This window comes from Physeter macrocephalus, chromosome 13, assembly GCF_002837175.3.
Source record: "Physeter macrocephalus isolate SW-GA chromosome 13, ASM283717v5, whole genome shotgun sequence".
NCBI lineage: Eukaryota > Metazoa > Chordata > Mammalia > Artiodactyla > Physeteridae > Physeter > Physeter macrocephalus.
In genome coordinates, this window is record NC_041226.1 from 16,361,914 (window position 1) to 16,380,095 (window position 18,182).

The 18,182-nt window shown below is 39.0% G+C and overlaps 1 protein-coding gene across 1 annotated transcript; it reads left to right on the plus strand.

Moving 5' to 3' along the window:
• On the plus strand, window positions 1–13,514 carry CKAP2 (cytoskeleton associated protein 2). The gene is made up of 11 exons (XM_055089473.1): window positions 1–155; window positions 1,100–1,184; window positions 2,181–2,259; window positions 2,377–2,696; window position 2,885; window positions 3,053–3,600; window positions 4,062–4,266; window positions 5,754–5,924; window positions 7,670–7,739; window positions 11,273–11,528; window positions 12,017–13,514. The coding sequence occupies exons 1-11, from the start codon at window positions 86–88 to the stop codon at window positions 12,270–12,272; spliced, it is 2,061 nt and encodes a 686-aa protein (XP_054945448.1). The 5' UTR covers window positions 1–85; the 3' UTR covers window positions 12,273–13,514.
• Window positions 13,515–18,182: the final 4,668 nt, after the last annotated feature.

Below are 18,182 nucleotides of genomic sequence, written 5' to 3' on the forward strand. Positions count from 1 at the left end.
CGTAGTGCGGCAGTGTGCGGCCACGCTGGCTTCAGGGAGAGTGCAGCGGTTGAGCTGGAGACGCGTCCCCCTGCTCGGAACTGCGATGAGCACCCCAGCCGTGCCCCAGGACCTGCAGCTGCCCCCGAGTCAGAGGGCCCAGTCCGCGTTCAGAGGTGAGGGCCGCGGTGCCGGGAGCGGCCGGGGCGGCCGCGGGGGGATGGCTCGGGCAGGGCCATCGGGGCCTTGGGTTCGCCGACCAGTTTTCGCCCAGTTCAGTTGTGCGAGAAGTCTGGACAGGGTTTGTGAAATGGACAATCGTAGTGGTGCCCTCGCCGTGGTGTTAGTGTGCGGGTTGAACGCGTCGCGTGCGGTTGCGACCCACTGGCGGCGGCGACGGGCTTCGGTGAGAGGATCCGTTTAGCCGGGGGGTGGGGTGGGGTGGGGTCGAGGGAGTGTGCGGGGCGCCGGCAGGGACCCGCTTTAGGGACCCGGGCCCGCGGGGCGGGGCCGCGTCAGCGCTGGGAGCTGACTGCGCCTGCGCAGGGCGCTCCCGCCTCCTGAGTCGGGAGTTAATTTCTTGAGGGACGGGAGTGTTCAACCGATGCTTCAAATTTAACACAGGTCGCCTTCGACTTTATAGAAATCTAGGGTTAGCTGCGTCTTCAGAAATAATAGATATTTCTTGTCCTACACGTGGGAAAACAGGAAAGAAATTCTCACCCAATTCTGGTAAATTAGAACTTGGAGTCTAGTGTCTCATCTCTACCATTTAGCTTCTTAAAACTTGGCTTTCAGGAGCTTTCACCTCTACCATTTAGCTTCTTAAAACTTGGCTTTCAGGAGCTGTATGTTGAAAATGATGTTCTCCAGACTTTTCATTTTCAGACAGTAGAGAATGTGATTCTTGTACAGAGTGGTTATGGGGACCAGTTATAGTAACAGTCATTTCAAAATGTGATTATTTCTCAAAGGCAGTACTGAACTGGGAAATTTTCTGTTATACATAAGATGTAATCTCAAGTAGAACATTTTTCGAAGTTAAATCTTCATTTAGTCAGTATTTTATTTGATGTTGTTATTGCAGCTGATGTTGACCTGTAGCTCTTTTGTTATTTAGAGCAAAGAAGACAAAAACTCAAGGAGCATCTGTTAAAAAGAAAAACTTTTTTTGCGTACAAACAGGAAAATCAGATATTATCCAGGTGAGGTCAAATTTTTTTCACTTCACATCTGTCAAATTATATCAGAGCTATCCAGTAAAGATGGAATGTGAGCCACACATGTAATTTAAAATTTTCTAGTAGCCCCATTTTTAAAGTTTTGTTTTTTAAAGATGAAACGAATTTTAATAACATTTTATTTAATCCAGTATTTTAATTTGTATTTCTTTATATTAGGTACTCTACTTATTGATATATTTTGTCTTGATGAATGCTTCATACCCTTCCCCAGGGTGGAAAATACTCAGATTCTGCTATGTTTAGGAGATAGAGCTGGCAGGACTTGGTGATGGATTAGATATGGGATGTAAAAGAAAAAATAGAGTTGAAGATGATCCTGAATGTTCTAGGGTAAAGGAGGCTAAAGAGATATGACAACTAAATTCAATACCTGACCCTTATACTGTATTTAATAGTGGAAGGGGAAATGCTATAAAGGACATTATTAGGTCAGTTTTCAACTATGAACAATAGATTAAAATGGTTAATCAAGGTAAATTTATGAATTTGATAACTGTTCTGTGGTTATGTAAGAGAAAATTCCTATTTTTTAGGAAATAAACATTTAAGTATTTAAGGGTAAAGAGGCATCATGTGTGTAACTTAACTTGAAAGGTTCAGATAAAAAGTTGTGTATACTCCACACATAGACATGTTCAGAGAGAGTGCAAATGATAATGCAAATGGATAAAATGTTAACAATAGGCAAATCTAGATAAAGAGTTTGAATTATTTATAATTTTGCAACTTTATATAAGTTTGGCATTGTTTCCAAATAAAAATTTTTTTTTAATTTTTTTACTCTACATTAATTAGTTGCTTTTCTTTAGAATAAACATTTTCTTTCACAAATCCCAATTTTTTGTTTAAGACAAAAGATGATCCTAGACTTTTTGCGGTACGTGGGCCTCTCACTGTTGTGTGACCAAGGAAGTCCGTACTTCCTTGGTACGGACTTTTTTTTTCTTTTTTTTTAAGTGGTAGAGACCAGAGAGTAAGGACATCTGAAGGCCAGATCCAAGAAGAGACAAAAGTTCTGGAACTTAAGGCAAAAATGGTAAGATACGGAATAGCCCTCCTAAATGTTCCCTTTCCCCTCATTCCTAAAGAAGGTTTTTTCCTAAACTCTTTCTGAAAGATTTGTCTTTAACTGATTTGTTTTTAACTCTTTTAGGCTGATAAAGAGAATGTCGGTAGACCTACTGGGATCAAGAATAATATAACAATGGAAAAAAACTCTATTCCTTTAAAACCTTCTAGTGAATTAACCAATTCAACTACAGCAGTTGATAAACCTAATTTTGAGGATAATAATCAAACTCTGCCATTGTTACCAATTAAAGATGACCCCCAAAGTCAACATATGACGTTAAGCCAAGCATTTCACCTTAAAAACAACAGTAAAAAGAAACAAATGACTACAGAAAAACCAAAGCAAGATGCTAACATGCCCAAGAAACCTGTGCTTGGATCTTATCGTGGCCAAATTGTTCAGTCTAAGATTAATTCCTTTAGAAAACCTCTACAAGTCAACGATGAGCTCTGCAAAAACGAAGAAACTTTCAGCTACTGTCCCTAAAGCCACAAAGTCTCAGCCTGTAGACACCAGCAGTGTAACAGTGAAAAGTGATAGAGCCTCACATACGACAACTGCCACTAAATTTGTGAGCACTACACCTCAGAGTCAACTTGTGCGAACTTCCATGAGAAGTCACCACAGTAATAACCAGGACACCATGAAACAAGGCATCAGGAGGACGTCTGCCAGTGTTACGGTTTGGAAAGGACCTCGAGAGAAAGAATTATTACAGTTAAATACATTTTGATCTTATCGTGGCCAAATTGTTCAGTCTAAGATTAATTCCTTTAGAAAACCTCTACAAGTCAAAGATGAGGGTTCTGCAACAACGAAGAAACTATCAGCTACTGTCTCGAAAGCCACAGAGTCTCAGCCTGTACACGCCAGCAGTGTAACAGTGAAAAGTGATAGAGCCTCACACATGACGACTGCCACTAAATTTGTGAGCACTACATCTCAGAGCAGTCAACTTGTGCGACCTTTTATTAGAAGTCACCACAGTAATAACCAAGACACCATGAAACAAGGCATCAGTAGGACGTCTGCCAGTGTTACAGTTCGGAAAGGGTCTCGAGAGAAAGAATTATTACAGTTAAATACAGTTTCGTCTATTATCAAAACCAGTTCTTCTCAGGACATAAAAAGAAATAAGACACTATCAAGAAGCATGACATCTGAAATGGTAGCCAGGCCTGCTTCGTCTTCTAATAGTAAACTGATAGAAAAGTCAAAAAGCACTGACCAGCGCAGACATACCATGGTGAAAGCAGCTATTGATAGTAGATGGACTCAGCCCAGAGAAACTGCGGAGGAGAGAAAGTAAGTAGATGTAATTTTGTTAGCTTAATTTTTAGTAGGGTACCATTTGTGAATTTGGCTTATCATTTCCTTGAATGTATTAGAGCTTTTTGTACATGGATTCTCTTCAGTCATATGCAGATCAATTTAAGCAAATTTATATTGTGGAACAGTATGTCCTAAGTTATTGTGCTTGAGTGTGTTTAATTAGGTTGTTTTATGTAATCTAAGTTAAAATGCTTAATAAAATTGAGAAATATTTTATAACCTCTCCATTTAAAAATGCATTCTTGGGGTCTTTGTGAGCATATCATTAACATTGATAGGTTCTGTATTTCTTTTTCTTCAAGCTGGTGAACTATGTATATGCCACTAGTGTAGAATTACTTAAAGACCTGAAATATTTTTTTAACTTTCACTCTATTTGACAGAATTCTGTTATCAGTATCACAGTAATGTTTATATGCCTCTTCTAACTGTAGGGCTCGTCTGAGTGAGTGGAAAGCTGGCAAGGGAAGAGTAATGAAAAGGCCTCCGAGCTCAGTGGTTACCCAGCCTGAGCCCGAAGCACAAAATGAAAAACCAGTTGGGTCCTTCTGGACTACCATGGCAGAAGAAGACGAACAACGGTTGTTCACTGAAAAAGTAAACAAGACCTTTTCTCAATGCCTAAACCTGATTAATGAGGTAGAGTCTTTATCTTATATTTGTGTAGTAGTTTATAGTTTACAAATTAACCTTCATCAACATTATCTCATTAAATTATACTGTCAATCTTTTTTGACCAATTAATGTGTCAGCAGTGTTATGGAGACTTACTGTTAATTGTGAGATTGTTTCTCTTTAGCCTGAAATGGACTATATTCTCACTGAGTTCATATAAATATATCCAATGGATACTTAGATATTTTTCAGTTGAGTTGTAAATATTATATTCCTCTAAGATGTTACCATAGAGTGGGCTGGGGGGTGGATATTCACTCTGATACTTTTGTTTTTACATTCATTCAATATATTTACAATTTTTTTTTCAACTCATTCCCATACTTTATCAAAGACTAGCAACACAAATTATTATCACAGATTAAATTTAACTAAAGTAGTTGCAAACAAAATCCCATTAATCTAAACCAATATCATCATGGCCTTGAACTGTAGAATTTTACGATTTGGACCAGAATTCCTACGTGTATGGTAATCAACTTCAGAGTGTTTTTTTTTATTTCCTGACTTCTCCTTAATTTTAATAAATATATATACATGTATATTTTAATATGTATAAAAAAAATCTTAATATATTGTTTAACTGTCACTTATAGTTGTGAATTTCTTTTTATACATCTTTATTGGAGTATAATTGCTTCACAATGTTGTGTTAGTTTCTGCTGTACAACAAAGTGAATCAGCTATATGCACACACATATCCCCATATCCCCTCCTTCTCGAGCCTCCCTCCCACCCTCCCTATCCCACCCCTCTAGGTGGTCACAAAGCATGGAGCTGATCTCCCCGTCACTCACTAGTGTCTAAGATCCATAGCAAGACTGAACATACAGAGTGTGATTTCAAACCTTTCTCTAGTCTTCATGAGCATCTTTCAACTTCTTGTGGTTCTGACAACCAGTGAAAATTATAGTCAGGGAAACTGATTCTCTTCTTATTTCTGCTCTGCTGGGGTTTTTTATTGATACTATGGAATTTTTCTGCCCTACTACTTAACTGTATATAGCTCTTAATTACATAAACTATTACAGATTCATTTTAATCTTACTATCAAAACTTTTTGACAAAGATAATTGAAAAAAAAACCTGCAAGCTATTCTCATAAGCATTTGGTAGATGCCAAAATTCTAAATAAAGTATTAACAAATAGAATCTCATAATATATAAGAGGATAAACATCAAGATCAAGTAGAGTTTTAGTGATTTTTTTAACTAATATTTTTCTCAACTAGTATTTTTTTTTTCTTCTGTCTCTGACTTTTGACTGATAAGCTTCTTGCTAGACATTCAGAACAAGTCTGGAGTAAGGAGTATACTGTTGAATATTTTATGAATAATTTTCTACCAACCTTTTCTCTCTTTATCACTGACCTTGATTACAGTAAGTTTACTTAATTGTTCATAGTTTGTAGGCTAAATGACATCACTCACTTTATTTCTTGCTATTTTAGGGATGTCCAAAAGAAGAAGTATTGGTTACACTAAATGACCTGATTAAAAATATTCCAGATGCCAAAAAACTTGTTAAATATTGGATATGCCTTGCACGTGTTGAACCACTTACGAGTCCTATTGAAAATATTATCGCAATCTATGAGAAGGCCATTCTGGCAGGAGCTCAGGTGAGATTAAAACTTACTGGTCTTTATTATTACAGTGTAAATAATTCAGAATTATTTTGGAACACATCACCACATAACTTGATAAAATTGTGGTTATATACGTGGCAGTGATGAATGTTTAAAGGCCACAAGGATTGCATATTATAAAGGCTGTCTCTCAACCTTCTAAAACTTGCTCACGTACTAGGGATAATCAGACCTTAGAAAATAGATATAAGCTGAAATGTGTATTTCAGGAAATGTGCTGTGAGAAATATTTTAGCACAGCATGTCGTTTTGCACATTCTGTAGTTGAGAAATCTACTGGGAAACTGAATTTTCAATATTAAAATGTATTTATTGACTAGAAAGCAAATGGAATTAAATTAACTTTTAAAATGTTAGTAAGTTCTGATGGCTTTGTGAGAGAATTCTCTTTCACTTTAGGAGTATATCTTTATGGACTCACATTTATATGCCATAGGTTTGGTCCAGAAAATGGCAATAAACATTATTACCACCATAGTGGTTTGATATTATACCTGTCACCTCTTCCTTGTGTGCTGCTACCAAAAAAACCCTGGGTCTAGAAAAAAATGGTATCTTGAGGGTTTTTTTGATTTGATTGATTTTGTTGTCTTTATGGGCAGATATTCCTAAAATGTATTTCCTTCTGACCAAGTTTCTCAGAAACGCATTCTTGGAAATTGTTTACAAAGAGAGTTTTTTTAAAAACTTTTTTAGCCTTTTCTTAAGAAAGGTCTATATCCTTTAGTATCAGCAAAACCAGCAAATGCTATTCGATCTTTCACCTGAATCAAAAATCAAATATTCAGCAGATATTCTCTCTATGGCTATTATGTGTAAAACACTTTGCTGAAGGGTAATTGTATTTCACCCAATCTCACCTGGAAGAGAATGTTAGGTCCCTACTACATTGAACCAGAAGGGACGTTACTTACAGCAGCTTGTGACAGTATAGCTAGGATGCAAAACTAGAGCCAGGTGTTCACAGAGAAAGCACTAGTGTAAAGAGAAAGATGTGAAACCAGAGCAGAAATTGGAAAACAGGGATCAAAATTAGCCAAGAAAATTAAAAGCCAGATGGGTGAGTAGGTCAGGACTAAGTTCTAGAATTAAGAATATGAGCCTGAGCTTCTCTTTTGTATAATATTTTGAATATATTGCATTAGCAGGAATTGTGGTTCAAAGGAACATAGTAAGTACTTATAATATCTGACATATAACGGATGCTTTACTAAACTGTTGAATTTTTGAATAAATGAAATGTTAGGCTGATCAACCTTGAACTCTTCAGAAATGCATTTAATAGCATGTGAAACAAAAATATAACCATGGACTTGGATGTAGGAGAAAAGGAATAAACTAATATAAATTTAGAGAAACTTAATATAATCAGCTCTTTGATAGATATTAATAGTCTTAATTTGCTATTTGTTCATTCATTTTGTTCCTATCAGGTAAGCAGTAATATTTACCATAGGCTTAAGAAAAATTATGGGGAAATTTTTTAAACTGATGAAATTCTATCCCTTAAGTTCATTTTTATTTGGAAAAGACAGTCATTTATTTCAATTTGAGTGGCAAAATAAGTGTTCTGAGAAAAATGGTCCAAGAATCATTGCTTTGTAATAAAATATGAAATTTAATCACTGGTTTTAATATTTTCAACTTGGACAACCTTAGTTAATGTCTGAGAATATAAAACTTATATGGGTCTGCTTTCTTCATTAAAAAAAATTAAGCCTATTGAAGAGATGCGACATGCAATTGTTGACATTCTTACAATGAAGAGTCAAGAAAAAGTTAAATTTGGTAAGTTAGTTTCTTTTGTTTTCTTAAGTGAATTGTGATTTAATTGAATTTCTTATCTTTTTAAACTTTTTAAATATTTAAGTTGTTTCTTTCCTCATACTTCTGTTGACATACCTCTGAAATTCATTGGCTTTACGTAGTATAAATAATTTTTAATTAGGAGGTCTGGTTTGAAACCCAAATTTGTTATCATGTGTCTGTGAAAGTTACCTTACCTTTCTAGGCCTTAATTTCCTGTCTTAAAAATGAGGCAGGGCTTCCCTGGTGGCGCAGTGGTTGGGAGTCTGCCTGCCGGTGCAGCGGACATGGGTTCGTGCCCCGGTCTGGGAAGATCCCACATGCCGCAGAGCGGCTGGGTCCGTGAGCCATGGCCGCTGAGCCTGCGCGTCCGGAGCCTGTGCCCCGCAACGGGAGAGGCCACAGCAGTGAGAGGCCCGTGTACCGCAAAAAAAAAAAAAAAATGAGGCGGTTTGACTAGATGATCTATAAGACTTTTTGGTTCAACAGAGAATATTTCTATTTATGTTTGTTGTTATTATGCCCCAGTGGAACATACAGATGTATATGCTCTGATCTTACTGGCTATATTTAATAAAGGAGCTTAAGAGGGAATGGTTAGGGAGACAGGAGGAAAAACCAGGAAAGACTAGTATACCACAAACCAAAGGAGCAGAAAGGTTTAAGAATAGCCCAACCCATTGAAATGGGTGAAGGGCGTCAAAAGATACAAATTACCAGTTATAAAATAAATAAGTCCTGGGGATACAAAGTACAGCATGGTGACTGTAGATAATAACACTGTATTGCATATTTGAAAGTTGCTGAGGGAGTAGATCTTAAAAGTCCTCATCACAAGAAAAAAAATGTGTAACTATGTATGGGGAGAGATGTTTTCATTTCACAATATGTTCTAGTCATCACTTCATGATACAAATATCAAATCATGTTGTACACTTGAAACTAATATAATGTTGTATGTCATTTATACCTCAATTTAAAAAAAAATTTTTTTTTAAAGTATAACTTAATCCTGTGTCTTTGTGCTAAAGACAGCAAAGTAGAAATAAGAATTTTATAGAACCTTCTTCCTCATAATTCTCGCTGGCTCTAGAGATATTTAGAAAGAGAAAAACAGTATTTAAACCTGATTCAGTTATTCTACCTTTTTTTTCCTTAATAGAATGATACTAGTTAGTGGCAACTTTCCAGCTGGTAGAATATTTATCTTTAGATGGAAAAAGAAATGCGTTCCATAAACTCTTGGCTTTCGAAATATATAATTATAAATTCTAGGTATAAAATCCATTTTACAAATTAAAATTATTTGTAAACAGCAAGAAAACATCTTTGGGAAGTATAAGACAAATAACAAGAGAGAGAAGCACCACTTGGGTATCTCTCAGATTCCTTAATCCCACAAATCCAAACTTGACTACATCATTTTTCCCTAAACCTTTTCCTTAGTTTGGTTCCCTGTCTCAGTGACCGACACTGTCGAGTTCTCCAAGCCAGAAATCTTGGGGTTATATTTCACTCCTTCTCTCTTTTCCCACTTTCCCACCCGTTTCCTAGCCAATCACATTCAGTTTAACTTCCTAAGCATCTCTTAAAATCCGTCCACTTCTCTCCATACTTACTCTCATTACTATAGTCATGATCACTGACAGCTCTTACGTGGACTACAACAATGGTTTCCTTACTTAGTTTCCTGCTTCTCTACTCTGGCTCCAATCTGTTCTCCAGACTGCAGCCAAAATGCCCCGTCACATATCTGCCTAGATGCCTGACCCCAGCCTCTCTTGTCACTCCCTCTCCTCCCCATCCCTGATTTCTTTCTTTACTTTTTTTTTATTTCCTAGAAGGGGCTGTACTATCTCTCTTGCCTCTGGGTCTCTCCAAGCCAGTCTTCTACTTTTAACCTAATTCGTATTTATCCTTTAGACCACAGTTCACCTGTCACTTCCTTGAGGTAGCCTTCCCTGATGTCCACCTTTCCTCTCAACCCAACTAGATGATATGCCCTGTTTTGGGCTCGCTGGTTTTCCCTGTGCAGTATTTTATGCACTTGATTGCTTGTTTGTTTGTCTTGTCTTTCAGACTCTAAACTCTGTTGTCAAGGACTGGGTCTGATCTTCCTCGCCACTGCAGCCCCAGTACTACTGCAAAAATATTGGTTGAATTAATGAATTGATATTCCCTCTCTCCTCACTTTAACTTACCCTCACTAAACCACATTCACTTTATCATGTAACTAAAATCATCACTTAGTAAAAATCTGTATCAATTTTAAAAAAGGAAAAAAACCTAATAATTTCCTAATAATCAAGTCTAAAGGTCTTTTCAGCTCAGTGGATTTACGAGGATGTCTCACAAGTATTTCACGTCTAACATGTTTTATTTGGAACTCCTTGTCTTCCCTCGCTGCTTCCTCATACCACCATCTCTTCCTCCCAAAAAAGAAAAAAAAAAAGAAAGAAAAAATCCTCCTTTGTCATTAAAGACTCTGAAGCAAGAAATTTGTTTTTTTTTGTTTTTTTTTTGTTTTTTTTTTTTTTTTGCGGTACGCGGGCCTCTCACTGCTGTGGCCTCTCCCGTTGCAGAGCACAGGCTCCGGACGTGCAGGCTCAGCGGCCATGGCTCACGGGCCCAGCCGCTCCACGGCATGTGGGATTTTTTTTTTTTTGGTTGCGCTGCACAGCATGTGGGATCTTAGTTCCCCAACTAGGGATCAAACCCGTGCCCCTGCAGTGGAAGCACGGAGTCTTAACTGCTGGACCACCAGGGAAATCCCACAAATCATTCCCTGCCATTCTAAACCGTTCTGTATAGTGACCAAATCTAAGCACGGAGTCTTAACTGCTGGACCACCAGGGAAATCCCACAAATCATTCCCTGCCATTCTAAACCGTTCTATATAGTGACCAAATCTAATTGTATCTGTCTCTCCAGTGAATTTTTTAAACTAAAACGTCCTACCTGTCTGAACTCATCACCTCCTTCCCACATTTCCAGCTTGCTCCTTACCCTGTGTTCTAAGCATACTGGCCCTTTAATGTTGTCTTAATGGATCATTTTCTTTTAAGCTTCATATCGAAATTGTCTTCGTCTTGTACTCATTTTTCAAGACCCTGCCTAAATGTCATTTGTGAAGCCTTCCCTTGCCATCTCCCTGTCCCTCAAGCAAAGTCAGTTATTTCTTTTTATGGGTTCCCATAACCTTTTGTTTTTACCTCAATTAAAGCATTTTCCTCATTTTATAATTATTTTAAAGCATGTCTCTTCCACAGAATGTGAACTTTTTAAAGGTTGGGGATGATTTCCTTCTTATATTTGTATCTATAATCCCTGACACATAGGAGATAGTAAATATTTGTTAAATAATTGTTAGCAGTATTTGCTTAGAAAAACTAATGCTTAGGAGATGGCAGTTTGGTTCTTTTATTTGAAAATCTGGCCAACTGTAAATAACTTTGTCTTCTGATTTTGTTCTTTAAATTTGACCAAAAGCTTAATCTATAAATCTGTTTCTATAGGAGAAGATATTGAGGAGGCTTGTGCAACCAAGGAACAAATCCAAGAAGCCACCATTGATGATATAAGTGTTAATCTGGGGTCAGAAAAACCGGAAATAGAAAATAAGCATCCTAGAAATGTGGTATTTCAAGGTTGTGAAAAAGAGCAAGATGACAAAACAAAAGATCCAACCAGTGATGTTAAAACCCCCAATACAGAAACTAGGGCGGGTTGCTTAATTAAATACAATGTGTCTACTACTCCATACTTGCAAAGGTGAACTTTTAAAATGTAATGTGCTTTGCTTTGTTTTTATGCTTAGGATAATGCATGTGGTATTTTAAAATGTAAAAGATAGCTTCCGATTAGAACTATTTGTTAATAGAAAGGTTTGAAACAAACAATGTGATTGGAACATTTCGCCTTTTAAATACTGTATTTGCTTTGCTTTTCCCTAAATATTGCCATTTTAAAAAAGAAAAAACTTTTACATCATTTTACTTTTATCTCTGTGTATTATTAATAACTGGGTTTTGGAATTGAGCAATTAGCCAATTCTATAGATATTCAAGTATCTACTGTGTACAAGTTTTAACAACAGAGAAATGAATAAGTTCCTTACTTATTGCAGGACCTCTTTCTGTAGGACAAGCCGTCACATGGTTGTAACATACAAGTTATAGTATGATAAATAGCATAAAAGTGTGAAGTGAAAACGTTAACGTGTTTTTTAACTCTGGGAATAATTTTGTGGTTTTTTTTAGTGTGAAAAAGAAGATGCAGTTTGACGAAACAAATTCTGCATTTAAAGAGCTAAAGTTTCTCACACCAGTTAGACGATCTCGACGTCTTCAAGAGAAGACTTCAAAATTGCCAGATATGTTAAAAGACCATTATCCTTGTGTGTCTTCACTGGAGCAGTTAACAGAGTTGGGAAGTGAAGCTGACGCTTTTGTGTGCCGCCCCAACGCAGCCCTGTGCCGCATGTACTCGGAGGCCGACACGACAGAAGAGAAGTGAAGCTCTGATGGGAGTGGGGTTGTATTATCCTAAGGGTGTTTGGTTGGTTGGTTGGTTGTGGCTTTGCATGTCCCTTAGGTCAAGAGTCGCCAAATACCTAAGTATTCACGGCAGTCAGCGCTCCTACTAATGTCCACTCTATAGCAGGTGTTGCCTTCTGTGTGTCGGAAAGCTAATCCTACCTTGTCGATCTCAATAGACTGACTTTTCCTCTAAGACAGGTAAATTTTGTGAAGACAGAGTTAGCTTGCTTTGTCACCCAATTCTAGTAGCCCAGACTGCTGTGGTCTCCTGTGTCCCTGGGACTCTGCCCCTGGTTCTTCATTGTCACTCTCCAGCAATGCCAGTGAGTCTGCATCTGTGGTCTCTTGGCCTCTTTTTTATTGTAGCCGAGGTCCCCAAGAGGGATAGTTAACTAAATACTCCATTTCTAAGAGAAGATACTTTGCTGGGAGAAAGAAAATGTGCCAAACCTAGTGGGCATTCAGAACTTTAAATCTGAGTTCCTTTCCTTAGTTCCTTTTCTAACTTGACTATCCAAAATGTTAAAAATTTTAACTCCCATCTCTTCTTTTGATATAGTTTATAGACTAATAGAAGGCAGTTAAAGAAGGAATATATAATATTTCATAAATGTCATCTTAATTTAGGTAGTATTTCTAAAATAACTAATACTTAAAATTGATTTCTTCTTTGTAATATAAAAACTTCATCATGTCTCCTAAAACATGATAGTCATACATAGTAAGTAGGTCTCTGCTCCCCACACATACATAAATACCACCAGTAAAATTGTTTTGTAAGTCTCTGAACTAATACTTAAATGGCATACATCCTTCACCAACTCTACAGTTTCAAGGGTTTAGTCATTGTAAAAGGTTAGATAGTTTTAAAACTGTGTAGGGCTCCCCTGGTGGCGCAGTGGTTGAGAGTCCACCTGCTGATGCAGGGGACACAGGTTCGTGCCCCGGTCCAGGAGGATCCCACATGCCACGGAGCGGCTGGGCCCGTGAGCCATGGCCGCTGCGCCTGCGCGTCCGGAGCCTGCGCGTCCGGAGCCTGTGCTCCTCAACGGGAGAGGCCGCAACAGTGAGAGGCCCGCATACCAAAAAAAAAAAAAAAAACAAAAAAAAACAAAACTGTAATATGAATGTGGTTGAAAATCACATACTTATTCCTATTTATGTTCATTAATTCCATTTGCATAATAGTGCTAGTCTTTGTTCTATTTATTGTCTTATGTTCTAGAGAGTAGGGTTTTTATTCCTTTTAAGCTGTGTACCTAATATGTATACAATAAATGAAAACATCTATATAACGATATTGCAATGACATTTCTTTCAACAAATATAAAATGCAATTTAACCACGGTGAATAAATTTGAACCTTCCTTTGAAATACATTATAGTGGGATTGGACTTTAGATTTTTCAACACTTAAAATAAGTGTGTGCTTAATGGTGTATTTCCTTTTGAAAAATTATCAATCTACTTACCTAAAAATTAAAAAACTAATTCTTTAGTGTTTTTTATCCTCTGTATGAATGGCACAAAATATGCCATTTTGAAATAAACTTCAAGCTGGCATATACTCAGCTTTGTAATATCCATACCATATGGTTCATTAGGCCATATAACATAGCTTGAAATATCTCAGTGAAAGAGAGCTTGAGATAAACTGTTCTGTTTGGACAGGTTTCATACAGTGGTTTGTTTTTTTTTTCCTCTTCAACGGAGAGAAAATCTATCTAAATCGTCATAGTTCTAACACTTATAGACTAGTTGTAACTCCTTTCCAGATGCTTAAGAACGGTTAGCACATGTCTGACCTAGGTTTGTTCCAAGCGAAATATCTGCAAGAATGTGATGGATGGTGCACGAGCCTTGAAGTCCAACAGGCCTACATTCAAAAGTTCTGCTCCTACCTTCTCTTAAAAGTTACATGACTGTGGAGAAGCTACTTAGTTGAATCTCATGTTTCTGAAGGGTGAAGTGGAGATAATCCATTTTGGTCGTTTTGTATCATTTTTATCTGCCTGTCCCCCCCTGTTTGAATGGCCAGAATGGGCACCTGACTGAAGCTGGACTGTCAGAATCCTTTCCACAGGTGTTTGGAATCAGGACTGAGAGTCAGCCTTGCCTCTGTAGTTGGACCTAGAAAATGTAAATAGGCACTGGGTGACCGTACGAAGGTTGGGGAGCAAAGGTCACCAGAGAGAACAGTGAAGTAACTACCCAGAGAAAAGCAGGGGCTCCTGCCTGGGGTTTTCTTTTTTCTTTTTTTTTTTAGTTTTAAAATGTTGGTTTCATTTTAAGAGTCTCTTAACTGCTCCAGCAACCCCAGGCAGCCTCTACATCCCTCACACAGGACTCGTCCCAGCCGCACCCCCTAACTATCCGAAGTTGTGGCCTCGGTGAGTTTTGAATTCGGCAGGAACTGAAATTATTTAGGGTCCCACAGGCAGGCAGCATTTTCACCAGAACGTGGTTTTCCGGTCCCCACCAGTATCTTCATTTTAGACAAGCAGTGAAACAAGGTCGAGCTGGAGCTTTTGGCGCCCAGGCAAGGTGCGGCAGGCAAGGCGGGAGAGGCGTTCAGAGCAGCCGGGCGGGGAGAGTCTTCAGAGCAGCGCAAGGCACTCCAGGCCAGGCTCTTCCAGATTCTGACTCCACCCAGGACTTGAATTTTAAAGATTGTTTAAATATACGTTTTCTCCTTTTTTAAAAAACAGTGTTACTGAGCTAATTCACATACTGTAAAATTCACCCTTTTAAAGTGTACAATTCAGTGGGTTTTAGTATATTCAGAATTGTTTAACCATCACCACAATCTAACTTTAGAGTATTTTCATCACCCCATATACTTTTGCAACACAGATTAAGATAAACAATAACAAAAAAGGTGGTTTGGGGATAAAATTATTTGTTTTTGAATACAACCACCCTTGATACCACAAATGAGAAAACTGACTGTTGGGCCCCAAAGAAAACAGAAGTGACTCCTGGAGAAGTGTGACTCCCCTTCTTCTCTGTGCTCCTTTCTATTTTCTTGCAGCCCCGTCCGCATGCATACGCCACCTTGGGATTACTCTTTCCCATAATAAGCACGGGCTCTGTCCACCCATTTAAGTGCATAAATGCTCAGCCAACACTATTGGATGATGACATTTATTCTTCAGGACTACAAGTTATTGGTGGATGGCTGTCTAGAGCCATGGGCACCGTGGTAGCGACTGTGAATTAAGCTGGAAGGTCCGCCGTGGGGTCATCAGCTCGCCCACGTGCACGTGCACAAGCTCTTCCTGAGCACAAAATCTCAGGAGAACTTAGTCCTTTGCTGCTCAAACGGAGGTCTGGCAAGCAGCAGCCTGGCACCATCTGTGAGCGTGCTGGAAACTTTGAAGTTGCCGATATACAGGCCAGGCAGGACCTTGTTTGTTCATTCCATTCCCCACGGCGGCCTCGCGGTCTAGCATGCGGGGCGCTGCGGAAGGCGCGCTGAGGACCTGTTGGAGCCGGCGGCGGAGGAGCGGGCGGGCGGGCAGGCAGCGCTGCGCGCCCGCAGCGTAAACAACAAGGACCGGCGGCGCGCGGGCCTCTCTGTCCGCTCCGCTCCTGTCCCCCGCGCCCCCCGGACTCCCCGGCCGCCGTGCAGAGGCAAAGGCGCCCCTGCGGGATGGGGCTCGCGGCGCCCGCCCCCTTCCGGAGTGAGCCCGGCGCCTGCCACGCCGGCCCCCTGGACTTGGGGACGCGGTTTCTAAGGTCCCGGCCGGGGCGCAGGGGTTATGTCTCCTGGGGGCCGGGGCGCAGGGACATGGCTCCTGGGAGCGGGGGCCTCCAGCATTATGGCTCCTCGGAGGCCTGCCTGGGGTTTTCGATAGCCTGTCAGTTGTGTATCCAAATATATTTTGATGTTAAATTCAAATATACAGATAAAGCAAAATTCCTCTACTCCAATCCCACTATACCCTCGATAAATGTCATACTAGTATAGTAAACTTCCAAATTCTTTTCTGTATATTTACCACACATACACAGATATAAGTACATATAAACACGTGTATGTGTGGATTTTGTTTTTGCTTTGTTGGATATAAATACCATACTTTTATGTATGGTTCTGCAAGTCATTTTTAAGTCATAGGAACTCTTCATTGACATGGATCAAGACATTAATTAAGACTACATGGGAGGTTAGTAAATGGTAAAATTTACATTTCAAAATAGAGAAAAGAAGCTGTGAGTCAGTTACCTATCCATTTTGAGAGCAAGAAATTTCTATCTCTGTACCACTTGCAAAAATTAATTCCGGTAGAATAGATGGTTAAATTTAAGTAAGTATATTAGAAGGAAATGTGAAATACATTTTCTCCTTAGGACAGGGAGGGCTTCTTTCATCAAGGAATCTTTTAACACCGAAGGGTTGGCAGAGCTCATAGAATTTAGCGGCAGGACGAGTCCCACCTCCGTGGGAATAAGTGTGAGATGTTCAGGAGCCAGACCCGCTACCACACCTGAGATCCTCAAAATTTTGAGAAAATGTGCTCTGAAGCTAGAATTCTGTGCCCAAGCTATAATTCAAGTTTGAGGGCATTTTCAAACATGCAAAGATTCAGCTCATGATCTTGTCTGAAAGTATCCCTAGGGGTTTTATTCCAGTGAAATAAAAAGTAAATCTAAGATTTAAAGAATCATTAAGCACACCAAATCAAAAAAAACAGTGAAATCCACATAATTGTAGATTACAAAACATTATATAAAATGAAAATACTCCAATGATTTCAACAGGAGAGGTGTCAAGGAGAAAAAAAAAATAGAACTGAAGCTAATTACCTTGCTAACAAACTCGTCATGTTTGGGTGCAGGATACAGAAATTCATGTTTACTCTCACCATCTAGCAGGCTTTTAATTGTTAAAAATATAAAATGTAAGGGTAAGACCCAGCAATTCCATCCCTAAGTATCAAGGAGAAACGAAAACATGCCCCGACAGACTGTACACAAAGATGTTCGTAATAGTCTTATATGAGCCCAAAACTGGAAACAACACAAAAGCCCATCAACTGGTGAATGAGAAAACATCGTATGCTATATCCACTCAATGGAAATTAAGCAAAAGAAAACAGACGTTAAGAAAACGTAACAAACTACTGATAAACACGGCAACATAGATGAACCTCACAAACATACTAAGTAGGGCTTCCCTGGTGGTGCAGTGGTTAAGAATCCACCTGCTAAAGCAGGGGGCACGGGTTCAAGCCCTGGTCCGGGAAGATCCCACGTGCTGCGGAGCAACTAAGCCCGTGCGCCACAACTACTGAGCCTGCATGCCACAACTACTGAAGCCCACGCGCCTAGAGCCCGTGCTCCACAACAAGAGAATCCACCGCAATGAGAAGCCCGCACACTGCAGCAGAGTGGCCCCCGCTCGCCACAACTAGAGAAAGCCCGCGTGCAGCAACTAAGACCCAAAGCAGCCAGAAATAAAATAAATAAATTTATTTTTTTTAAAAAATGAAGAGACTCTGTCTCTTATTTATAAAACTAAGACAATATTTTTTTCTTTATCAATAGGCCCTGGAGTTTGAAACTATTATCTCATTAGGAACTCAGGAAAATTAACTTTGAGATTCAAAGGTCATTGGGCATCATATCTGTTTAATATTTTGAAAATATCTGTTGTATCTACATGGTTTATCAGGACGGAAACTAGACTCTAATCAGCTCTTACTTGCTCATTGTACACCATACTCTGCAAAGCTAGAGGTGCTGTCTGCAAATGCGTACTATGTTATTATCACCTAAAGCCCATTACTTTTCCTAGACTTATGGTGGTGATCGTTTTGAAATGTATAGAAATATCAAATTAGTATATTGTGCACCAGGAATTAACATAGTGTTGTAGGTCAAT

Coding starts and splice junctions, on each gene's coding strand:
- CKAP2 (XM_055089473.1), top strand. CDS start 86: ATGAGCACCCCAGCCGTGCCCCAGGACCTGCAGCTGCCCCCGAGTCAG. Junction 1,185..2,180: donor GAAAATCAGATATTATCCAG/GTGAGGTCAAAT, acceptor TTTTTTTTTAAG/TGGTAGAGACCAGAGAGTAA. Junction 2,260..2,376: donor TGGAACTTAAGGCAAAAATG/GTAAGATACGGA, acceptor TAACTCTTTTAG/GCTGATAAAGAGAATGTCGG.